The sequence below is a fragment of the Mirounga angustirostris genome, unplaced genomic scaffold (assembly GCF_029215605.1).
Source record: "Mirounga angustirostris isolate CCGP_5_RB_7025 unplaced genomic scaffold, mMirAng1.0.hap1 SCAF_16, whole genome shotgun sequence".
Lineage (NCBI taxonomy): Eukaryota > Metazoa > Chordata > Mammalia > Carnivora > Phocidae > Mirounga > Mirounga angustirostris.
Genome location: NW_026991724.1, coordinates 33,285,003 through 33,306,643, shown reverse-complemented (window position 1 = coordinate 33,306,643; position 21,641 = coordinate 33,285,003). Strand labels below are relative to the sequence as shown.

The window sequence follows — 21,641 nt, the reverse complement described above, 5'->3', positions numbered from 1 at the left end:
CTGCCGCTGGAAACAGCACCCACCTCATAGGGCTGTCATGATGGCTCCGTGAGATACCGCAGGTCAAGCATTTGCTCCATATCTGGCATGGACCAAGCCAAGGCTCAATAAATGTGACATCACCCTCATCCAGGGCTGCCTCCCAGACTGACTTTGTCCCCTCACCCAGGATTTGTACCATCTCACAAGCCCCATGCTCAGGGAATCCAAGCTGACTTTTTTAATAGCCCAAGCCCAACAAAATTGGGAAGGAAAATTTATCACATACGCACACTGTAAAAAATCACCAGAAATGGGCCAATGAAAACAAAACAATCCATTGCTTGGCTGCGGATTATCCAATGCCCAGGATGCTTTGCCCTCCCTTTCCCCATCTCTGAGCAGATGATCCAAAGCTGACTGGCACCATGAGTCCCTGAGGGCTGGAGGGGACTCACAAAGAGTCATGTATCTCTTCCTGCACCAGTGTATGGGGCATGCTCAGCTCTTGGCTGGAAACGCACAAATCCCACAACCTCCGCGATGCCCAACTGCCCCAGAGAGGCCCTGAGGCTGGCCATGCCACGACGGCAGCAGAGAACCCAAGACCAGCATGGCCCCCACACGGCCCCCTCAGCATCACAGACCGAGAGTTCCCTGCCGTAGGGATGCAGCCTGGGGCCCCGATGCCCCCTGCGCGGGGCTGTCCATCCACCACGACCAACGCCACTGCCCTCCTGGCACCCCACTGCTGTTCCTGTCTGTCCTCACTACCTCCAGTACCATTGGGAAAGTGGCAAGGTAGCAGGACCTTATGTGGACACCACGCTGGGCGCTTTCCTGGTTCAGAGCACAGTGGGGATCCTTTTCAGAGTTGGCAGAAGCCTGAGCACATGCACCCCGATATGAGTCAGGATCCCTGGAGGAGACATGGAGCTTTATAATCTCACTGTGTTTCCACCAACCATGGGGGAGTACATATCCCCTGTACAGGAAGAGACAGGACAGGGGCTATGCAGTCCTTTCCTCCAACCTACCCAGTGTGGACCCCAAGGTCTGTCCTAACCCTGGACTCTTCTGAAAATGTGAGCACCACCCCCCTCGTTCTGGCTTCAGACACCCTTCCCAGGGAGGGAGACCCTGTCACCAAGGGCCAGGCACCTGCAGATACAACAGTGCCCAAACCTGAGTCAGCCAGGACCCAACCAGGACCCTTCAGACTCTCCAGGCAGCTCCCCATCATGCTGGAAAGAGCACTGGACAAGGAGTCCTGGAACCCAGGTTCCAATGCTAGCTCTCCACTTCCCTTCTGTGCAATCTATACCAGCATTTCCCAAATTTCTGTCATTTACAAACCATATTCATGATTTCTGTTGAACCCAAGCACTGTGTACCATTACTTAAAATTGTCAATGCAATTTTCTCACTTAAATGACTTCAGCATCATCGTAAGTCACAAGTAGCCATAAAATCACAAATCCAATGTATAACCATTCGAACGTTAAATGTTCATATGCCTGATGCCTCACACCACATTTCTGGAACTACTGACCCAGAGCAAAGCTCCCTCTGTGCCTCAGTTTCCCCAGCTAGAAGACAAGGAAGTTGGACTAAATGATTCCCTCAGAGTCTCTTCAGGCCCAAGATTCCTCAAGATCAGCCTGGATCCAGTCCCCCCAGAAATCCAGAACCAGCTGGTCAGGATCCTGGGACAGGGACGAGGCCGGAGAGGCTGTACCTGCCGGACTGGGAGCCAAGAGAGGCGCTGGCTGGATGCAGAGCAAACAGGAGAGTCATGCCCCCCACTAAGGAGCTCCCAAGGACCCCAAAGCCAGTTCTAATCCCAAATTCCACAGGCAGCTCCAAATTACAAGACTTTACAGTTAGAAAAACTCTATCCCTTCACTCCTTTTTAGAGCGAGGGAAACTGAGGCACAGAGGAGCTTACGCAAGGACAGAAGTGAGCCGAAAACCCAAGTCCCCTGACTGCCAAGTCGCCTGCATCACCCGATGGGGGCCACACATCCCACAAGTCTGAACTTCTCCTATTACCTCCCCCTAGAGGCATGGGCTTGGGTTGCTGGCCTGGGAGTGCAGAGCATCCCCTTCTGGGAGGGCTAGTCTGGGGACTGTGATTTCAATTGGAGTTTAAACATCCTAGTAAAGTGGGTTTTATGCAATTAGACTGGAATGAATGTGCAATGAGGCCCATGGCAGGGGGCTTCAAAGCCTGTGTAGTGGGGGTATCATGGCCCCTCTGAACGCGCCCACAAGAAGGAAACGTGGTCCCCCAGGAGAATAGGGCATATTAGTCTCCGTATGTAATAGATTTTATTGACCATATGGAACTGATATAAAAATCGTGTTGCACAGGGTAGTCTGGCCTGGAGACAGGAATGTGACATGAAGAATATGATTTCCATAACCAGCTGGGTAGCTTCCTGAGTTCCTGAGCCCGCCCCCCAGGACCCCCAGCAACTCCCCCAGCAGCCCCTGGGCATTTACCTGATGCAGTCACGGAGGAATCCCAGGCCAGCGAGAAGTCCGAGGCCTCCCCCTCTTCAACTGAAAGAGAGAACAGAGATGGGCCTGTGAGTTTTGAAGCTGTACAAACAGGCCATCAGGGAGGGGAACAGGGCAAGGAAGAAGGGTCATTTGTGGGGGTCCTTATAATATCCACGATCAGGAGCAAGGGGATAAAGCCTACAAAGAGGCCTTTGTTGGCTTCACGGACATGTAAAGTAATCAGAATAAAACCTGAATAGCGAGTAAGTGCTGGATCAGTACAGTTTCCCCATCTCTGGGTCCCTAGCAGACATCACAAATCAATCACAGCACTGCCTAGAGCCAGCATCAGGATCTTTCTCTTCACCGTGCTACAGCCGATCACTACCTGTAATCACGTGAGAGAAAGCCATGAGCCACTCGCAGGAAGACAGCAGAGACTCAGACCTCTCCCTGATCCCGCAGACATTGTCCTCCTCCCCAAAGCCCCTTAAGCCACCACCGGAATGCGAGAGCTTGTTTGTGAAGCAAATAAGACCACCCTCAGAGGTTGGAGGAGCACAGGGTGCTATTGCACACACTGAGAGAACTGGCCCACAGACAAACCTCAGGATATGCTAAGGTCCTGTGGTCAGCAGTCACAGGCTGTAACATCAGAAAGCAACTCACCTCTCCACCCCGCCCCTGAGCTCACAGAACAAGGCTGGGTAGGGATGGGGCACCTCCATCACCCTGTACCCCAACATGTAAGACCAGGCTGCTGGAGATGGAGGCCAAGTGCCAGGGGAGCACGGGAGAAACTCTATTCGGCATAATAAAGCTCTTGTCCTGGAATTAATCCCAGTTTAGGGCATGTAATAATATTAAAGCTGGGTTATGGACTCTGTAAAATGTTTAAGCCAAAAATGTGCATACACAGTATTTTTCAGATTTAACGGGCTCTGAAGTTCCACACCTGTGCAGACTGAAGCTACCAGGTCCCGCCCGTTCCCTCTGCACCGTCGCTGTCCTCCGTGGGCACACACGGTGAGCCAGACGCGGTGCTGGGTGCTTTCCAAGCAATACTGCGAGTACTCCTCATCAACACTCCCAGAGAGGCCAAGCGATGTGCCTGAGGTCGTACAGAGCTACAGGGAGTACGTGCAGAGTTTGGTCTAAAACGCACAAGTGGGTCTGAAAGGAAGACCGATGCAGTCTGAAACCACCGCATACAGAGGCGCAGAGGATGCTGTCCAGAATCCTAGCAACTCGGGACTGATAAGCAGCAACCCCAGCCCAGCCCACGGAAGGCAGGTCCACAAGCGTGCTGGGTAGCCGAGCAGTGAGAGGAACATGCAGGCTAGGCTCTGGTCCTGCATTCGAATCCTGATTCTGACTCGTGAGCAAATTATTGAACCTCTAAGCTTCAGTTTGGCCATCTCAAAGATAGCTCATAATGGTGCCTAAGCCATAGGGTGGCAGAGAGGCTTGCGCAGGGTGATGGAGGCATCTGCTGGAACAGGGGCTCAGGCACTCAGGTAGGTTTGGCACCGGGGCTGGACAAGTCCAGCTCTGCAGGGGCGGCCCCCTTGATCATGTATCTGTCCCCGCTCTCGTTCCCCAGCCGGAGCCTCACAGACCGCGCCCAAGAGGGGACATCCACGACAAGGAGCAACAGGCCAAGGAATGCTAACAGAGTGTTCTCTCTTGCCCAAGTTTGCATCCTGAGAGGAGAAAGGCAGAATCCAGACGATGAAAGGCCAGGGAGAGCTGGGGTGGGGCCGAGGCTCTGGTTTGAACTCAGCGAGTTACAGCCGGGGTGGGTTTTCAAACACACAGCTCTGTAAATATGAATCAGGACCTCGCACCAGACAGAACAGATCCTACTTGCTAAGCTGATTCCAACCAGACAGCCCCCAAAACCCGGGCGGATGATGCTCCCAGCGATCCGAAGCCAGCCGTGCGTGAAAGGGGCAGTTAACGGCGCCCGCCGCCACACCTGAAAATCCATTTCCTTCACATTTCACCGTTTACTTACTTTAAGATCTATGCATTTTGCTTCCATTAAGAAGCTGTTCCCGGTTTGTAAGGTTACCATGCGGCGATTCTGTTGGTCACCTTCAGCAAGGTCTGCACGTCCCTATTGGTACCATGTCGATCACGGGCACCATGACATTAATGCATGACCCCAGTTGTCCCTTCGTCCGCGGTGTACTCCTCTGGTTGAGAAGCGTGACCTTCCACATCTGAAGGTCTGGAGGATGTCCCCAAAATGCCCAACCCTTCCCTCCCTAAGATCAGGCTTTGGCCATCATGGGAAGGATGAAGACATCTGCCATTCTGGAGCCCTTGGGAGGATTTCAGGCTCCCTTGCCGAGGACCAGAAGCCTGCAGAGGTGCGAGAGGAGAGCGACCCGATGCCGGCCGGCTGGGGAAGTTCAAAGTGGCGGACACCGTAGGCAAGTGGCCGCGTCACGCACCGGCTTCTCCAGAGCCATGTTCTCACAGCGAGGAGCCCGTGGCCAGCCCGCCTGGTGCCATGGGGCATGAAAGCATTTTCCTACGACTGCTGTCTGCACCCCACTAACATCCCACCCCCACATTTCGCTTAGCAAAGTAGAAACACGCCATCCTTTATGCATTCCTGATGAGAAAAAGGCAAGCCCTTGCCCCGCCAGCACCACCGTGAGTTTCCACGAACGTGCAGAGGCTCTCCTTCCCCCCCCAGCCGGACCGTGACGCCTCTGTCCAGACCGGTCTCTTCCACGGCGAGATAACTGGCGGGGGCAGCAGGCCCCGAGGAAGGAAAACTCTTATCAGCACCGTGGCCCATATGGATAACAGCCAAAGGGGCTGCCTAGCAGCCGGCCAGAGGAGTTAGGTGCTTTCTGGAAACTTCTGCAGACTCTACCTCCAACTTTTTAATTGAAAGGCGTTTGGCATCACTGCCATCTCAGGGGGAACACGGACACCTGCTCCTGGGAATGCTGGCCACTGGGGAGGGCAGGGTGGGTGCACGAGGCCAGTGTGCACCTGGGAGGGAGTGCGGGCACAAGTGTGTCAGCACGGGGAGAGGGCACAGTGAATGTGAACACACAGGGTCGGGGCACGGCCGCGAGTATGTATACACAGAGGGGGTGCAGGGCCTGGGTTCGCACTGGAGAGTGCACAGAGTGTATTAACCATGGTTTTTAGGGTGTGTTAAGAAGGATTCCAAAGCTCTATCTGGGCTTCAGACAGATCACAACTCTGTTCTCTCTCTGCTCTGGGATCACAAGCTGTGGATGTCTGCTTGCCCCATGGGAGTATACAGCTCGTGAGCCTCACCAGACACCGTCTCCCCAGCTCAGCAGCAGGCTTGTAAGTCACGACAGCTCCCTACCCTGGAAGGGCCCATAGCCTGCCCCTGTGCACCAGGATGGCCTTGCCATCAACGACATGCCAGTGAGGCCCAAGGACTGTGTGCTGGGCCTCTGGACTTGGGAAACCCAGCAGCATGGGGCATGTGGTGCCAGGTGGGCACGTGTATAAGCCACCTCCCCAGGGCCGCTGCTGGGGGGCAGCGGGGGCAAGGTCAGACAGGACCTGGGTTGGCAGACAAGGTGCAGGTCAGAGGTAGGAAAGCTCGGGGACAAGTTCTAAGGCAACGAGAGAGATGAAGAGCGGTGAGTACTAACCCGAGGGCCAGAGGAAGCCCCCGGCAAGGTCAGCAGGGCCCAGGAACCCCCTTCCCTCCTCCCAAATCCACACCAGGACCAGCTGCTTGGCCTAGCTTCAAGGATCTGAGAAGGTCCTGCCCCTGGATGTAAGCCTCCACACATGTGAACAGACAGGCTTTTTTCTGGGAAAAGAATCCATGGGTTTCATCAAAAAGATCTAGAACACCACCACCACCTCCTGCCTGCCAAAGAAAGGTTTAAGAACCACTAAATTAATGGCTTTTATTTTGAGAGTATTCTCAGCTGGCCCCACCTCTAGCTGGTGTTCCCAAAGTCTTAGGGGACCTCTCCGTGCTTTACTGGCCTTGGCCCCACTAATCATCCCACCCAAAGGGAAGGGCTGGGCCCACACTGGTCAGACAGAGGCTCCCTAGAGGCATCCCTGCCCCAGTGGAGGTGGTGAGCCAGGCAAGAGCCACATGACTGCCTCTCCCAGGCTCATCCTTAAAGAAACCCTCTCACTTACACTAAGCCAGGGCCGAGGAAGGTAAAGGATATACCTAGAGCCCAGATTCTCATTGTCAAGCATGAAATGCAGTGTCACTATTCCCGACTTTTAGTACTAAGCAATCTCAAGGAGTGAAAAAGCGTAAAGCAGGGAGGACTGTTGTGTATGGCTGAGCGGGTTGTGCACTGCACAAGGGGCCCAGCAGAGGTAGTGAGAGAGGGTTGAAATTTAGCCCACACTCTCCACTAAACAGCGTGTCCTGGTGCAGGGCTATGAATGCCTAGAGCAAGATGTACCCACCTTTTGCACAGAGGCATGGCCAGCCCTTTTTTCTAACTCACACAAATATACTGTAAAGTGTAGCCCATGACCACCTCTGGCATCAGGCCTCAGGGCCAAACGACCAGGGTCAAGTGCAAACAAACCCAACCACTAGGCCAACACTCTCTGGGGTCCTCTCAGGTGGGGATGGGTTCGGGGCAGTCAGTTGAGTTGGGGGAGTGATGGCAGGAGAAAGCAAAGGCTCTCCACAGCTAAAGATAAAATGACCCAAGACCCCCCCACACCCCATGGCAGCCCCCTTAGCACCAAGCTCAGACCCTCAGAGGAGCCAAGATCTCATAACAGGGTCACATCATGACCCATTTATTTAGCTCTCATGATTCCCTGACCACTTGCCAAAACGAGAGTAACAATTGAAATAGCTCAGTTAAGACCACCTGCCTTTTCCCCAGTGAGCACAGCCCCAGAACGAGGATGAGGACTCTGCAGCCCCCTCATCAGTCGGTCTGCACCTCACCACCAGGAGGGTGAGCCTAGGATTTAAAGAAATCTATTTTTTGGACAACATGGCTCCTAACCAGAAGACTTCTTCCCCTTGATCTAGGGCTTATAACAAAAGGCAGTATGATCCAATGTGGGAGGCAAAGCTGTTGCACAGATCCATCAAGAGAGTGTGGGTGGGTCTCCAAGTGGGCAGCTTCGTAATCCATGTTTACAGCAATCTTGGCAATGCTTGACTTTCCCCTTAAACACTGGCTTTAGAATGAGTACCTATAAAGAGATGCAACTTTTCTGAGAATTATTCGTAAATCCTTCCCCTGGCCCATCCTGGGCAGAGGGGGCAGAAGCCTGGATCTTGCTTGGCCATTGTCTTCCTTTTCTCCCTTGCCTTGCTTAGCAAGAAAACAGTGAGAACAGAAAGACATCCAGTAATAGTCCAAGAACTCCAAAAAAGAAGTGGGTCCATCCTTACTGGGAAGGGGAACCTTCCAGAAGTCATCCATCAGAGCTCGTCTAGTGGGACAGATGGACTAGATGAGGGTACCCGGAGAGTAGCTATAAAATGGAGGAGTTCAGGTAGGGAGTCCTAAAATAGGGCTCCCCAGGACTATCCTCCAGCTTTGCCACTTCCAGGCCAGTAGATCTGGGACAAGATGCTTGATCCACTCTGACCTTCGGTTTCCTCCTCTGGGAAATGGGCAAACTATGAGTACCCCCTGACAGGAGGGTCCAGAGGACTGAATGGAATGAGCTGGTATTCCTAACGCACACAGCCCAAGGTAAACAGGCAATCAACGTCGGCATTCTCTCCCCCAGGTTCCCGGGTGACCACTACGGTGTCACTGCACTTGTGAAGACAGGAGGGCTCCAACAGTGACATCAGTTTTCCCATGAGATTCACCCACCCCACCCCCAGAAAGGGTCCAGTGACAGCCCTGCGTCCTTTGGTATCACCGCCTCCCAGTTCCTGCCACAGTGCAGGGGTGGTGTCCCTAAACGTGGAACCCTCTGGTGGTCCCAGCCAGGGGGCTCAGCCTCTGTGCCAGCTCATCTCCCCTCCCTTTCCGACCCCCCCACCATCACCCCACACCACACACCCCAAAAGAGAAGGGCTGGGAGACATCTGCGGAAGGAACAGAAGGGCCAATCCCAGCAGAATCTACATACGGAGCAACTTTGCAGAGATGGGGTTCCTCTCCTCCACTCTTCCCTAAAAAAATGAACATGATAACAATGACGATGTGAAAAATAGGGTGATGATATGACGCATTACAAGTGTGCTGGACGTGTGAGAGGAATGGGCTCTCACCAGACCAGAGATGGACTAGATGTGGTAAACCTAACCCAGCTCCCCGATCCCGCAGCCATGGCAGACATCACTCATCGATCAGGGCTCACTCGCTCACCACACAGGGATGCAACTTCAACAGCCTCAACAAAGTGGGCTAAAGTCTGTTGGCCTTCTCCGTCCTGGTCCCGACAGCTTCCCCTTCCACAAGTACCTATGACAGCACACACGTACTGCACACATTCGCACACGCACCTTCCACTACACTTGGGTGTGTGTCCAACTGGAGCAGATCCGGGCCAGAGCCAGGACTGCTCTCCCCCGGGGAAAGCCAACCTCCACTGAGCCCCTGTGGCACCAGGCACCATGCCGAGCGCCCCACCTACTGGCTCCCACTTCATCCTCCCAGCCTCCCTCTGAGAAAGTCTTCAAATCCCCACTTTTTTGATGAGGCATTGGGGCCCCAGGGAGCCGAAGCATCTGTCCAGAAGCAGCTCGTGGGCTCACAAGGCCAGTGGGGATGTTTCCAAGTGTGGCTTTAGCTCCAAGCCATGAACATCCAGCTACGCATCCCTCGCCCTGCCTGCTCCAGCCCAGGCACGGGGCAGGAGGACAGGAAACTGAATGTCACAGACACACCCGACGTGTCCACTTTAGTGGAGAATGGAATCAGGAATGGACCAGCAACGACAATATGGCAAAGGCCAGGCATCCAAGTGAATTAAAATGGCTCTTTCTCATTTTATTGAAAGAGTACCCCAAAGCTCTGTCGGAGGAGGAGCAAGGCCTGGGGAGGTCAACAGCCCCCAGGGACCGGTGCGCTGCCACAGCCTGGGTGAGGAGGCAGAAGTCAGCGTGGCCCGGGGTCCCTCAAAGCTCTCCCCCCACCCCCCCGCGCCTGCCACTCTTAACCAGAATCACCTGGTATCAGTGGGCTTTTACAGATGCTCCCTCAGCTGCTGCCCGAAAGTCAAGCCATTTCACAGAAGGGAAAATAAAGTCCCAGAGAAGAGAAATAGCTCACCCAGGAGGGCAGCGGAGATGACAGAAGCAGACCTGGAACCCAGGCACCCTAGCTTCCAGGCCCTGGAGTCCGCACACACAAAGCTCCCTACGTGAGGTGTTCCCGAGCCCTCACCAGGCACCAAGCTCTGCAGCTTCTCTGAATGTAGTCCCCAGGCAGCTTGTTAGAAATGTAGCCTCTCATGGCACCTGGGTGGCTCAGTCGGTTGAGCACCTGATTCTTGGTTTCGGCTCGGGTGAGGATCTCAGGGTAATGAGATCGAGCCCCGTTGGATTCCGCGCTCAGTGCAGCGTCTGCTTGAGATTCTCTCTCTCTCTCTCCCTCTGCCCCTCCCCCTGCTTGCTCACATGTGCACTCTCTCTCTCTTTCTCTAAAATAAAGAAATAAATAGATAAATAAATAAACCTTTAGAAAAAATAAATTTTTTCTAAAAAGAAATGCAGACTTTTTTTTTTTTAAGATTTTTATTTATTTATTTATTTGACAGAGAGAGAGATAGCGAGAGAGGGAACACAAGCAGGGGGAGTGGGAGAGGGAGAAGCAGGCCTCCCACGGAGCAGGGAGCCCGATGCGGGGCTCAATCCCAGGACCCTGGGATCATGACCTGAGCCGAAGGCAGACGCTTAACGACTGAGCCACCCAGGCGCCCAAGAAATGCAGACTCTTAAAAGCAGAACCTCTGGGGGTGGGGCCCAGCAGGTAATTCTCGTGCATGCTAGGGCTTGAGAACCGCTGGCCTACACAATCCTGCAAGTACATTTATTAACCCCATTTTATAGATGAGAAAACTAAGACCAAGCAACTTGCCCAAGGTGGCAGAGCTAGGACAGCGTGAAGCTAGGACTGCGATTCTTAACCCCTTTGTTTCACTTCTGCCTTCAACAAACAGAAGCTCTAGCTCCAGACTGTGTGGGGTCAGCCAAGAAAAGGAAGAATCTGATTCTCTCCCCAGTGATTCCAGTTTACAGAAGATTCCCTACGTTCCTTCCTGGGCCAGCACCAGCGGAACCTAGGAAGAGAATTCATCCTCTGGGGTCTCCCCACACACACAGGTTCCTTGGGGTGTCAAGGGGAAACCAATGGAGACGGTCGTGTGTTGGCCAATGTTTCACAGGTGGTTCGGGGAGAAAGGGCGCTGGTTTGTAGCATCTGCTCTCTGCAGTGTAAATCCTCCCACCAACTGGCCAATGTCAAGGTTCCAAACAGGGTACTGCCGAACACGGATCTGGGAAGAGATGTGCCCAGTTAGCACAGCTCTGGATAAAGCAGCCTGCCAAGGGAGGCGCGGGGAGGGAAGGGGTGGCAGCCAGGAGATGGAGCCAGCCCTGGAAGTCACGAGAAGCCACAGGGAGTCCACGGCTCAGGCCACTGCACCTCCCCGGCTTGCCCCACCAACCCCCCACCCTGCCCAGACTCTGCCCCCTTAGGGTGCCAGGTATATCGGAAACCAGGAACTCACTCAAGAGTTGCCCTTTTCTTATTGTTTCCTAGAGTAAGCATCCTTTTCTTTTTATAAAAGTCTCTGACATAAGCAATTCACTTACAATGTAGAAAACTAGCAAATACATGTAAGTTAAAAATGAGAAACAAAAAGTACAGCTTTCTGGGTATAAATACGTTGTTACAGCCTCCCAGAAAGTTGTAACAAGATGTATCACTGAACACCACTAACTGCTCCGGAACCTGCTTTTCTTTTTTTTTTTTTTTTTTTAAGATTTTATTTATTTATTTGACAGAGAGACACAGCGAGAGCAGGAACACAAGCAGGGGGAGTGGGAGAGGGAGAAGCAGGCTTCCCGTGGAGCAGGGAGCCCGATGCGGGGCTCGATCCCAGGACCCTGGGATCATGACCTGAGCCGAAGGCAGACACTTAACGACTGAGCCACCCAGGCGCCCCTGGAATCTGCTTTTCTAACTCAGCCAGTTACCACGATCAGCATCTTTTCCCATAAAAACCGTGCATGACCACTGTCACCATTGACGGTGGCCCTGTCACAGGAGGCTCCAGGGCGGGCTGAGCCAGTGCCCCGGTGCTGGGCACCCAGGCTACTCCTGGTGGCTGTCTACCATAAGAGAAGCCGTGTTGCAGGAGACACATCCACACACTTCACCCATGGCCAGTGAATTTTTCTCAGGATCAGTGATTTTTCTCAGGATTGCCCGGATTTGTAAGACATAACGTCCAATGCGTATTTGGCCTTTTCCTCCTTTACTAAGCACCGAGGACCTCAAGTGACCCAGGACTCTGAGTTAGGTACTAGGAGAAAGATGAGAAAGGGACTTTGACTTTGACCTTCAACCCTTAGGCTGTGGACTCCCCGTTGATAAGCGTTGCTATGGTTGTGGCCCCCCCAGGGGGGGGCACCTAAGATCTGAGTGAATAAATAAATGAACAACTAAGCTAAGGGATGATGGAGGATGCTGAATGAATACCAATCTCTGAGTGAGGCAGAAACAGGTGGAAAGAGTGAGGACCCAGAGTGTACATAGAGAGGAGGGGTGGGAGCTAGGGAAGGTGACCGGCAGGTCCCTGGACGGCAGGAACCACTTGCCACCTACAGCCCTAGCCCGGAGCTCTGAGGCCCACAGTTGGGGTCCCAGACAAAGCTCAAGGCGGGGGGACCAGCCAAGAACCAAGGTGAGTTTCTACTTTCACCTCAGATAAAATTCTGATTTCCTTTTACACGAACACACAACATCTACAAAGTGGGAGTGGGGACCCCTGGCTGGCTCCGTCGGAAGAGCATGTGACTCTTGATCTCAGGGTAATGAGTTCGAGCCCCACGTTGGGTCTAAAAAATAAATAAATAAAACTTAAAAAAAATAGGTGGGAGTCATAAAATCCCCATTTGTTTTGAAGGCAAAGTGAAGTAACACACGTAAAGAGCTTAGCCCAGTGCCTGGCACACAGCGAGCAACACTAAATAGGATTACTGTGTCTGTGCTCCCAGTAAATGTGTTCAGGATTGGGGGGTTTCCTGCAAATTCCCTTTCTGGGGAACTGCCTGCCGGGGCCTTAACACTTGGAGGGCCTCAGGCCTCCCAGGCTGTCCTCCTGTTTAATCCCCTCTCCCTGAGGTTAATCTCCTCGTTCATATATATATTTCATTTCATACAGTCACCCCTGCGCGATCTCGTTAACCAGCAACGTGCAGCATATAAATGTAGATTTACGGCAGGGTCTGGCTCCCACTTCCTGCGTCGGTGGCAACATTGGGTGCTCGGCCACCAGCTGTTCAGCTCTGGTGGAAGGTGACAAAGCCAAGGACACACTCTGCCATGCACAGAGGGACCATGGCCATGTCCCACACAAAGGGGTGGACGGAAGCGGCCCAGTGAGTGCTAGGAACATGAAGGTGGGTGCTAGAACCATGGGGGCCAGGGAACACAGCCTGGGGTCAGGAGAGAAAGGGACAGCACCCACCCAGATCTGTCCACTGTTTAAGATGGAGGAAGGAGTGGACACAACCAGAATCCCGCTCTCTTGCCTTTTTTCCAACTGGGTTTTAAAAAAAGCATCATAGAGTGGAAACCATTATTTTTTTACAACCCCTTAACAACTTCTCCTCTGTGCTAACATACTGTAAATAAATGTCACTACCTTGTTATACATGTGGTTTATCTTAAACACACGCAAAGAGGAAACTGAGTCTCTTATTGAAAACTGATGGGCATGTACGTGTGCATGTGTGTGTGTAAGTGTTTTCATCTGGTTTTGGATGCACAGACCACCTCTCCATCTCCTCCTTCGTATCAAAAGCCCCAAGCCTTCCACAGGAATGAACTGTAACGACCATTTCCAAACATTTGGTAATTCCGCATGCATGTCCCGGGGTAGGGGCAATCATAATAAATACTTCACAGTTTCAGGAGTCAATACTTTTAATAAGTCTAGTTTGGGAGGGGGACATTTCATTGGCACAGACATGTCCCCCAGCTCCGCCCCATCGCCCACCCATGGTGGTTAGAATGCACGTGGGGGCCCTCGGGGGACACCTGGCAGCTGGCCCCACCAGGGCGGCACTGACATCACGGGCCTGATGTTCCTGAGACAACGACCGACAAGGCAGGTGCGGTGGGAGTCTTCCTGGGCACGCAGGACACCCTGAGCGGTGACCGGCCCCTCCGCCACCCAGTCCCCACGGACCTCCCGGGAGCCTGGCCAGGAGCACACACAGCCTGCACTAAGAGTTATGGAATGCTTGGGCGCCTGGGTGGCTCAGATGGTTAAGCGTCTGCCTTCGGCTCAGGTCATGATCCCGGAGTCCTGGGATCGAGTCCCGCATCGGGCTCCCTGCTCCTTGGGAGCCTGCTTCTCCCTCTGCCCCCCCCCCTCTGTCTCTCATGAATAAATAAATAAAATCTTAAAAAAAAAAAAGAGTTACGGAATGCTTTTCTTTCCCTCAGCTCCTTTGCTTAAATACCTTCCCTTCCCACCTCGGAAGGGCACTCCACATGAAATCACACATGTAGGGTGCTACTCACAATTTTTCTAATAGATATTAGAATAAACATATCAAGTAACACTTGCCTAATAGTAGAACCAACATGTAAGTATGGGGGAGGGACGACCCTCATTCGCCTATGGACCACCTGAATCACAGCAGGATTCGGGGATGTGGAACGTCACACTGCTCACTTCCTCCCAGCCCAAAGTTCCCATCCGTTGTCCCATACAGAGAAAAGCAGCCTCCGAAAGCCGAAGGGGGAGCCCCACTGTAGGCTAAGCCCCAAAGGGCCTGGGGGACGGCAAGGGATGCAGCCGAAGAAGACAAGCCGCCCGCAGCACCCCCAGGCCCCGGGAATGGCACACCGCCCTGGAAGGAGGGATGGCCCTGGGTGGGGGGTACAGCAAGCCCTTCCTACCATCAATCACATCTGTCTCATCCCAGAGCCCTGAGAGGCCCAGCGCTTGCCAGATGTGGGCCGCCCGTGGGGACAGAGTTCATTTTCCTCGCGTTCTGTGATAATACTTGGCTGTGTTTATTTAACCTTCCGCTTTGGATGGGCCAGGAAAATCAGTTTGGCTCCCTTCGATCAAAACATAGCAGCCCACACATCATGCGAGGACACCCACACAGAAGAAGCTCCCCCTACGCCGTCCGAAAAAAACACATCTGGCCCACTGCTGGCAGGGGCCGGCCTTGGGGGGCCCGGGGCGGCTGCTTGGTGCAGTGCGGGGTAATCCGGGGCTCCGCACAGGCTCCCTCACCAGGCCCAGGGGCCTCAGGGAGACTGCAGGTGGCACAGGAACTTCAGGAAGCTGACCGAAGGAAGACAGGCGAGAAGGACAGCCCATGGGAAAGGCGCCGTGGTCCCAGGTCTGCGTCCGGCGCCTGAAAGAGCAGACGCCTTCTTCCGGCAAGGCCCACAGCCCAGCTCCCAGGGGAGAAGGTGGGGAGCTCTAGGTGGGTTTACAGAGCCAGGAAAAACCCCTCAGGCTCCCTGTTCTTATGGACTATATCGAGTGCCTCTGTTTAGCCCCATGGCACCTGAAGCACGATCCTAAGCCCCACCAAGGCTCTGGGGCCAGGGTGCCCGCCCAGGACCACATGGCAGGGCCAACACGGGAGCTCACCCCTCCGTCAGGCAGCCACCAGCCATCACTCAGGCCCACCTGTAACACCCCCGCCCACAGACCACCCCCCTTCTTTCCCACCCTCCGCTCCTTCCCTCCCCGAGAGGGCCCCCACAGATCCAGGCCCTGCCCATGCCCTATGCCCTGCAAACAGTACTCTTGCCCCTCTCCAACCCTGGGGAGAGGCCCACGGAAGCTCCGTCCACCCTTGGGAAACAAATTTGAAGAGGCCCACAGAGGTCTAGGGTGGTCTGGGGCCGTGTGGGCGAGGGGGGGTCCCGGGGACCTGGAGACTAGTCCAGAAGTAGGGGCACATCCCGCCCCCTTGGTCACAGGCTCCTCACCCCCCGGCAGACAGCCACAAGGGGCCGCCTCTAAAGCAGGGAGCTTGGGTCCTGCCCCGCCATGCCCAGCTCTCTGGCCCGGCCGGCCTCAGGCTGCACTCCTCTCCATGCTTCCGCAGGGATGCTCAGCGGTGGATTCGGCCTGGAAGATCTCCCAGGCAGGAAACTCGAACCGCTCAGAGCACAGGGTTGGTCATCAGACCAACTAACACTGGCACTAACCCGCTGTGTGAGACGGGCCATGCGGTGTCTCTCTCTGGGCCTCAATTTTCTCATAAGTCAAGTGGGACGATAGGAATATCGACTCCTCAGAGGTACTTCGAGGAGGGTGTGTCCCTCCACCCACAAAGCTGCTGGCGTGTGCACGCAGCTTTCCTGAGCTCAGCACACTCTCACGCCCTGAAGCAGACACATTTGCTGACGGGTCAGGGTGCTGGGTCAGGATGAGCAACACTGCGTGGTCCGTGTCACAGAGGAGAAGGCTGAGGCCCAAGGAGTAAAGCGCCTACCGCATCCCACGTGGGGGTCCAGCCCAGCCCGGACTCCAGGGCCGGGCTCCTTCCCAGTCAGACTCCAACTCACCTGCCCCAGCCGGGGGCTTGAGCTCCTGACAGGAGGTGTCCGTTCCCACCTGGGCCTGGCACCCACCCACAGAACCCACCGACAGAACCCCCCGCCAAGCCCTACAGCCTTCCTCATTAGGTTAAAAAGTGTTCTCTGGAAACCAGAGGCCCTTGAGTATCATCTGCACCAGGCACAACGCCCAGGGCAAGCATCCTACCCCCAAAGCTTCTAAGAGGCAGGCCGTGTCATGGAAGGAGCCCGGGCATGGAGTCCAGCAGCCCCAGACAGAAGTCCTGCACCTCTGCCTGAGCGTACGCATCTGTAAAATGGAAGAAAGAAGAGTACGTGCTCGTCGCCGCGCAGTTATAAGCACTGGATAAGGTCTGTACAGGCCGAAAGTACCCACAAGCACATTAAAGACCATGACATCTAGCAGAGTAGCATCAGGGCGACCCCAGCTACCAGGCACCAGGCGAAGCATTTGGGGAGCATTAGCTACTTTAATCCTCGCAGCGTCTTTATGCCATCCGGCAGGAGAAAGCCAAGGCTGGAGAATAGGAAATGACTTGCCCAAGGTGACACAGCCCCCGCTTGGGGTGCTAGAGTAACCCAGCTCTGCCTCCAGAGACAGCCGCCGCTGCATCACAATTACCGTCACCCTGGCTGTGGAGGGTGTCACCTTCAGAACAGCCTTCAGAGTCCTCCATCTGTGTCCAGGCCCTGGGCCCCCGAGGACCCTGCTCCATCCAGCTCATGCATCTGCACCCTCACCTCCCAGGCAAACACTTTCCTGCCTCAGTACCTCTGATACGGGGGCTCCATTCACATTAAAATGTCCCCCTCCGCATCGGAGGCCCCACCTGAGCTCTGCTGTCCATCCCCGGGGAACAGACCCCCTCCCCCACTCTGGTCCCCATAGTCCTCTCTCGAGGCTCTGGGCAGTGAGCGTTCCAAGGCCGGGCCCCATCAGGCACCACTATCAGCTGGTTAAAGTGAATTCATCCCAAGCCCTTCACTGTTTTACCTTTTTTAATCCTCCCGGGGGCGGGGGGAGGAATTCAAATACAGGTGGGCACACAGAGAAAAATAAAACTGACCCCTCATGCCCCACTTGGAAATGCTGTAGGTATTTTGAGGTATTTGGCCTTAAGGAACACTTTCCATGCATTATATATCTTCCTTTTGTAAAAGAAGCCCAGCCCACCCCACCCCCGTGTCCTCAGGGCCCCCAGGATGTGCAGGGCAGCACTGGAAAATCCAGCTCATGGCCCCATGGGGAGGTGGCCAAGAAGGGGCACCAGGGTAATGGGGGATCCTGAAACCACATCTTAGGAGGGAAAGCAAAGGAAAAGACGCTGTTGAACCCAGAGGGGCAGGCTCAGGGCTGTCTTCAGGCATCTGAAAGGCTGTCATGGGGAAGAGGGACTGAGCTTGCTCTGCGGCCCCAAGGGGTCAAGCCGAGAGCAACCAGTGGAAGTCACTACAGGGAGACTGCAGGAAGGAACAGAGAGGATTCGCTCAGCAGAGGCTACATGGGAAGGTGCACTCAGGAGGTAGTGAGGTTGCTGGCATGGGAGGGGGTCAAGCAGAGCTGGAGAGACCCTCAGGGAATTCAAGGCTCAGCTAGGAGAGGAGGCTGGAGTTGACCTTGACGGGCTTCTCTAGGCCAGGATCCCAAATGACCACAGGGGCACCAGAGATGAATAGGGAAGAGGGGAGACCGTCGGGTTATAAATGACCCCACCCCCTGGCTCAATCCAAGCTGCTGCCTGGAGTATGCTCAGCAGGGTCAGATCTTCTGGATTTTCCCAGAAGGCCAGAGATCTGAATGTTTATATGAATCACTGCAATTTTTAAACAGGCCCAATAAACTTCTCACAGGCCCGATATGGTCCATGCACTGCCTGCTGGAGACCCCCCATCTAACAAGGAACTCACAGGGCAAATGAGGCAACCGAAAGGAAAGGGGAGCCATTTCGTGGCCTGGAAGAGCAACCATCCCTGCAGGAACAGAATGGGTTAAGTGATGATTTGGCTCTCTGCTCCACTCCAAGGCTGCAGCTGGCCTCCTAGGCCCCCGGGAGGCTCTGTCAGCTGCCCGGGCCCCCCGCCCAACCTGCCTGCCTCAGCCACCCAGCCTGGAACCCTGGATCTGGGAACAGGACAGCTGCCCTGGGGCTGGCGGGCCACAGCCAGCCAGGGAGAGATTCCGTTCCCCGTACCCCGCTGAGAGCCATTTGCTCATTTGGGATGGATGCCACAGGGGCAGAGAAGCAGGCCTCTGTCCCTGCTCTCCTCTCCCACTTCCCCTGCAGCTCCAGGCCTAGGGACAGGGAGAAGATCCCAGGCAGCATGATCATTGAAATTGTGACAAGTATGACCATTCACTGAGCATGCACACCAAGGCCCGGGCTGGGTGTGCAACACACGGCGGGCTCACATAATCCTCACAGTAACCCTGAGGGGGAGTTTTTAACCATCCTCGCTTCACAAGTGAGGAAACCTATGCTCAGAAAGGTTAAGACACTCACCCACGGTCACACAGCCAACGGGTGGCAGAGCTGGGATTCAGACGTAGGTCTATCCAGCTCTAAACCCCACACACACCAAACCACTGGGGCAGAGGGTCCCTGCTCCCAGGCATCCATGTACCCCCTCCACCTGGTTATGTTCCACGGGATCTAGGTACCTAGAGCCTGACCAGCCTATGAGAGGAGAGAGAGGGGCAGAGAAGGGGCAGGACCAATGTTCCTGGTATAGAATGAAGCACATCGGCCAGCAAATGTCGAGCCATTTCCCTCGGGCTCCCCTCCTGTCCTACAAGGGGGTCCACTCCGAATGAACAATGTCTTGTAGGAAACGGGGGAGCCTGGGCTTGAGGGCCACACCAGGGGGAAGACAAGGTCCCCTGTGGCCCTAGGGGTAACCTCAGGCTTGTCCCATTGTCATAAAACAAGAGAGCGCCCCAGGCTACTCTGATGTCTCCCCAGATCAAGAGCCCTGAACCTACGACTGTTTTCATCCTGAGCAATAATCCCTGGGAAATCTCAACTTGGATGTGCTGCCTATAACTTTTTCAAAAACACATCAAAATAAACACGCAGATATTCAGACCTCAAGTGTTGGTGTAAGGGTGGCCGATCCCCTTGGGCAGGGGCCCCGGGGGGCGGGGGGCAGGCTCCAGGAAGCCGGCTGGGTTGTGTTCAGACCTGATGCTGGTTCCGCCGGGGCGTCCCGTTTACGGAACTTCACCAAGCTGAGCACCATGGCTGGTACGTGAACCTTCCAGAATACAACGCTAACGTACAAAGCACAGCAGCGGTGCGACGTTAACTGCTCTGGAATCACATCGAACAGGCTGGAGAGTAAGAAAAGGAGAGGAATCGTAGGAGGGGAGAGAAATATATACATTTTCCATGTGTGCACGTGCGCGCGCACACACACACACACACGGAATCGTTCTGGGACAAGAAACCAATAACACCAGCCGCCTCCGGGGAAGGGAAGTGGGTGGCTGAGGGTGTTTTGAGTTTTGTGCCCCATGTATTCATTAGCAATTAATTTTAAGTTTATAAGTGTTCTTAAAATCCCCTGCCACACCCCCAGGGGTACCCATGCCCCACCTGGGGAAGCGGTGCTGGGACATCCGCCCCTGGTCAGTTTCCCCCAAGGCCCTGCCCATCCTGGTGCCCTAGAGGTCATGATGTGGTGAATCCGAGCCCGCAGCCCAAACCCCGCCAGACGGGCAATGGTCTGCTTCTCCCCTCCCCCCAGCCCGCCCCGCGCCCTGCCCCCAGGCTACTGGAGCCTTCCGAGGTGATAGCAGGGCAGCATGATAGTCCGGCAGGTGTGGTGCCCACCAGGTGCCCTCTGCCCCAGCCTCCGAGATCAGCACCCTGCTTCTGCCCGAGGGAGCCACTTCTCACCCACTCGGACCTCGATGGACTGTCAGGCAAAAATGCGTCACCCTCCCCTGGGACCCAGCCAGGCTAGAGGTTCACATCCTCCCAGACATTGATCCTGGAGGACAGCGGCGCGGAGACAGAGGAGCTGGGGACTCTGGCATGGCAGAGAAGAGCCGCTCCGTCTGGCTGCGCGAATCTCTGCAGGTACTCGGGGTCCTGTTTCAGCTTCTAGTCATCCCATCAGCTCCCCCTTAACCTCCCTTCTGGCCTGAGTTGTCCAGAGTTCATTTCTGTCGTGAGCAACCACTGAGCCCTGACGGACAGGGAAGCAGCTGAGCCCATGGACGGTCCCATCATCGTCCCACACCCAGAAACCCCCTCCCCGGGAAAGACCCGGCGCTCCCCAGGCAAGGGCCACGGGTCCACACCCCTCCTGCCCAAAGAACCGCCTTGGAAAGTCAGGAGGAGGTCTCATGAGGGCTTCCCCAGAAGAGGCTGAAGGAAGAAAACAAACAGCTCCTCACTCCGGGACATTAGCAGGACTAAACCCCCACCCCTTCCTCCTGGAAGTCCCGGACAACTCAGGAAGCAACAATGCGGGGGCACACGTGAGGCTATGCCCCCCAGAGGCTGAGAGCTGGCTCGGAGCAGGCCCTGGGTCATGGTGGCAGCCTGGCCCTCCGCAGCCGTGGGACCTCAGGCCGGGCCTGTCACGCCACCTTTCCAAGCACCACCATCCAGTACCCTGGATGTGATCAATCTACCTTCCCAAGGGGTTGCCCACAGCGCCGATGAAGAGTCCGGCATGCTGTGTGTTGTGAGGCTTGGTAAGTTATACTTAGCCTTGCCAACAAAGGTGAGGGTCTGGAGGGCAAACAAGGACAGAGGTGGGATTCCCTCTCTCGGGTACATAAATACATATAATTTAAAAAAAAAAAACACAAAGGAGAGCCTGGCTGGCTCAGTTGGTAGAAGATGTGACTCTTGATCTCAGGGTTGTGAGTTCAAGCTCCACATTGGGCGTGGAGCCTACTTTAAAACATAAACACACAAACACAACAAAGAACTCACAGCCTGATGGGCTACAGGGCACTGGCCTCCCTTCTGCAAGCCAGGCATCCCTCCTGAGACTCTCCTCCCCACACCTGTACATGAGAATGCCCCCCTCCCCAGCGACCCCAGGGGAGCAGCACGCTGACAGGGTCTCAGGGTCTGGACTGAAACAAACCCAGGCCCATAGCTATGTGACCTCTGGCACTTATCTGCTGTGTGACTTTTGGCAAGTGATTCAACCTCTCTGAACCTCAGCTTCCTCCATCTACAAAATGGGGAGAAGAGCATCTACCTTAGTGGGAGAACAATGCTGGTCAGTGAATGTAGCCATCATTATTATTATTAATTATTCATTATCGAAGGCTTAGTATGCTTTCCCTGCCCTGACACCCTCAATCGCTGCCCCCCCCCCCCCGCTCTGGGGCAACAGCTGGACAGACAGATCTCGACTCGGGGTCAGAACAGGAGGTGA

At 54.8% G+C, this 21,641-nt stretch overlaps 1 protein-coding gene across 2 annotated transcripts in view; it reads right to left on the bottom strand.

Annotated features, from left to right (window-relative positions):
- ZNF423 (zinc finger protein 423) overlaps positions 1 to 21,641 on the bottom strand; it is a 338,493-nt gene that overhangs the window by 273,796 nt on the left and 43,056 nt on the right. For both annotated transcript variants that reach the window (XM_054511334.2, XM_054511335.2), the window contains exon 2: positions 2,485 to 2,544. In XM_054511334.2, the coding sequence (XP_054367309.1) occupies positions 2,485 to 2,544 (60 nt within the window). The remainder of the gene's footprint in view (positions 1 to 2,484; positions 2,545 to 21,641) is intronic.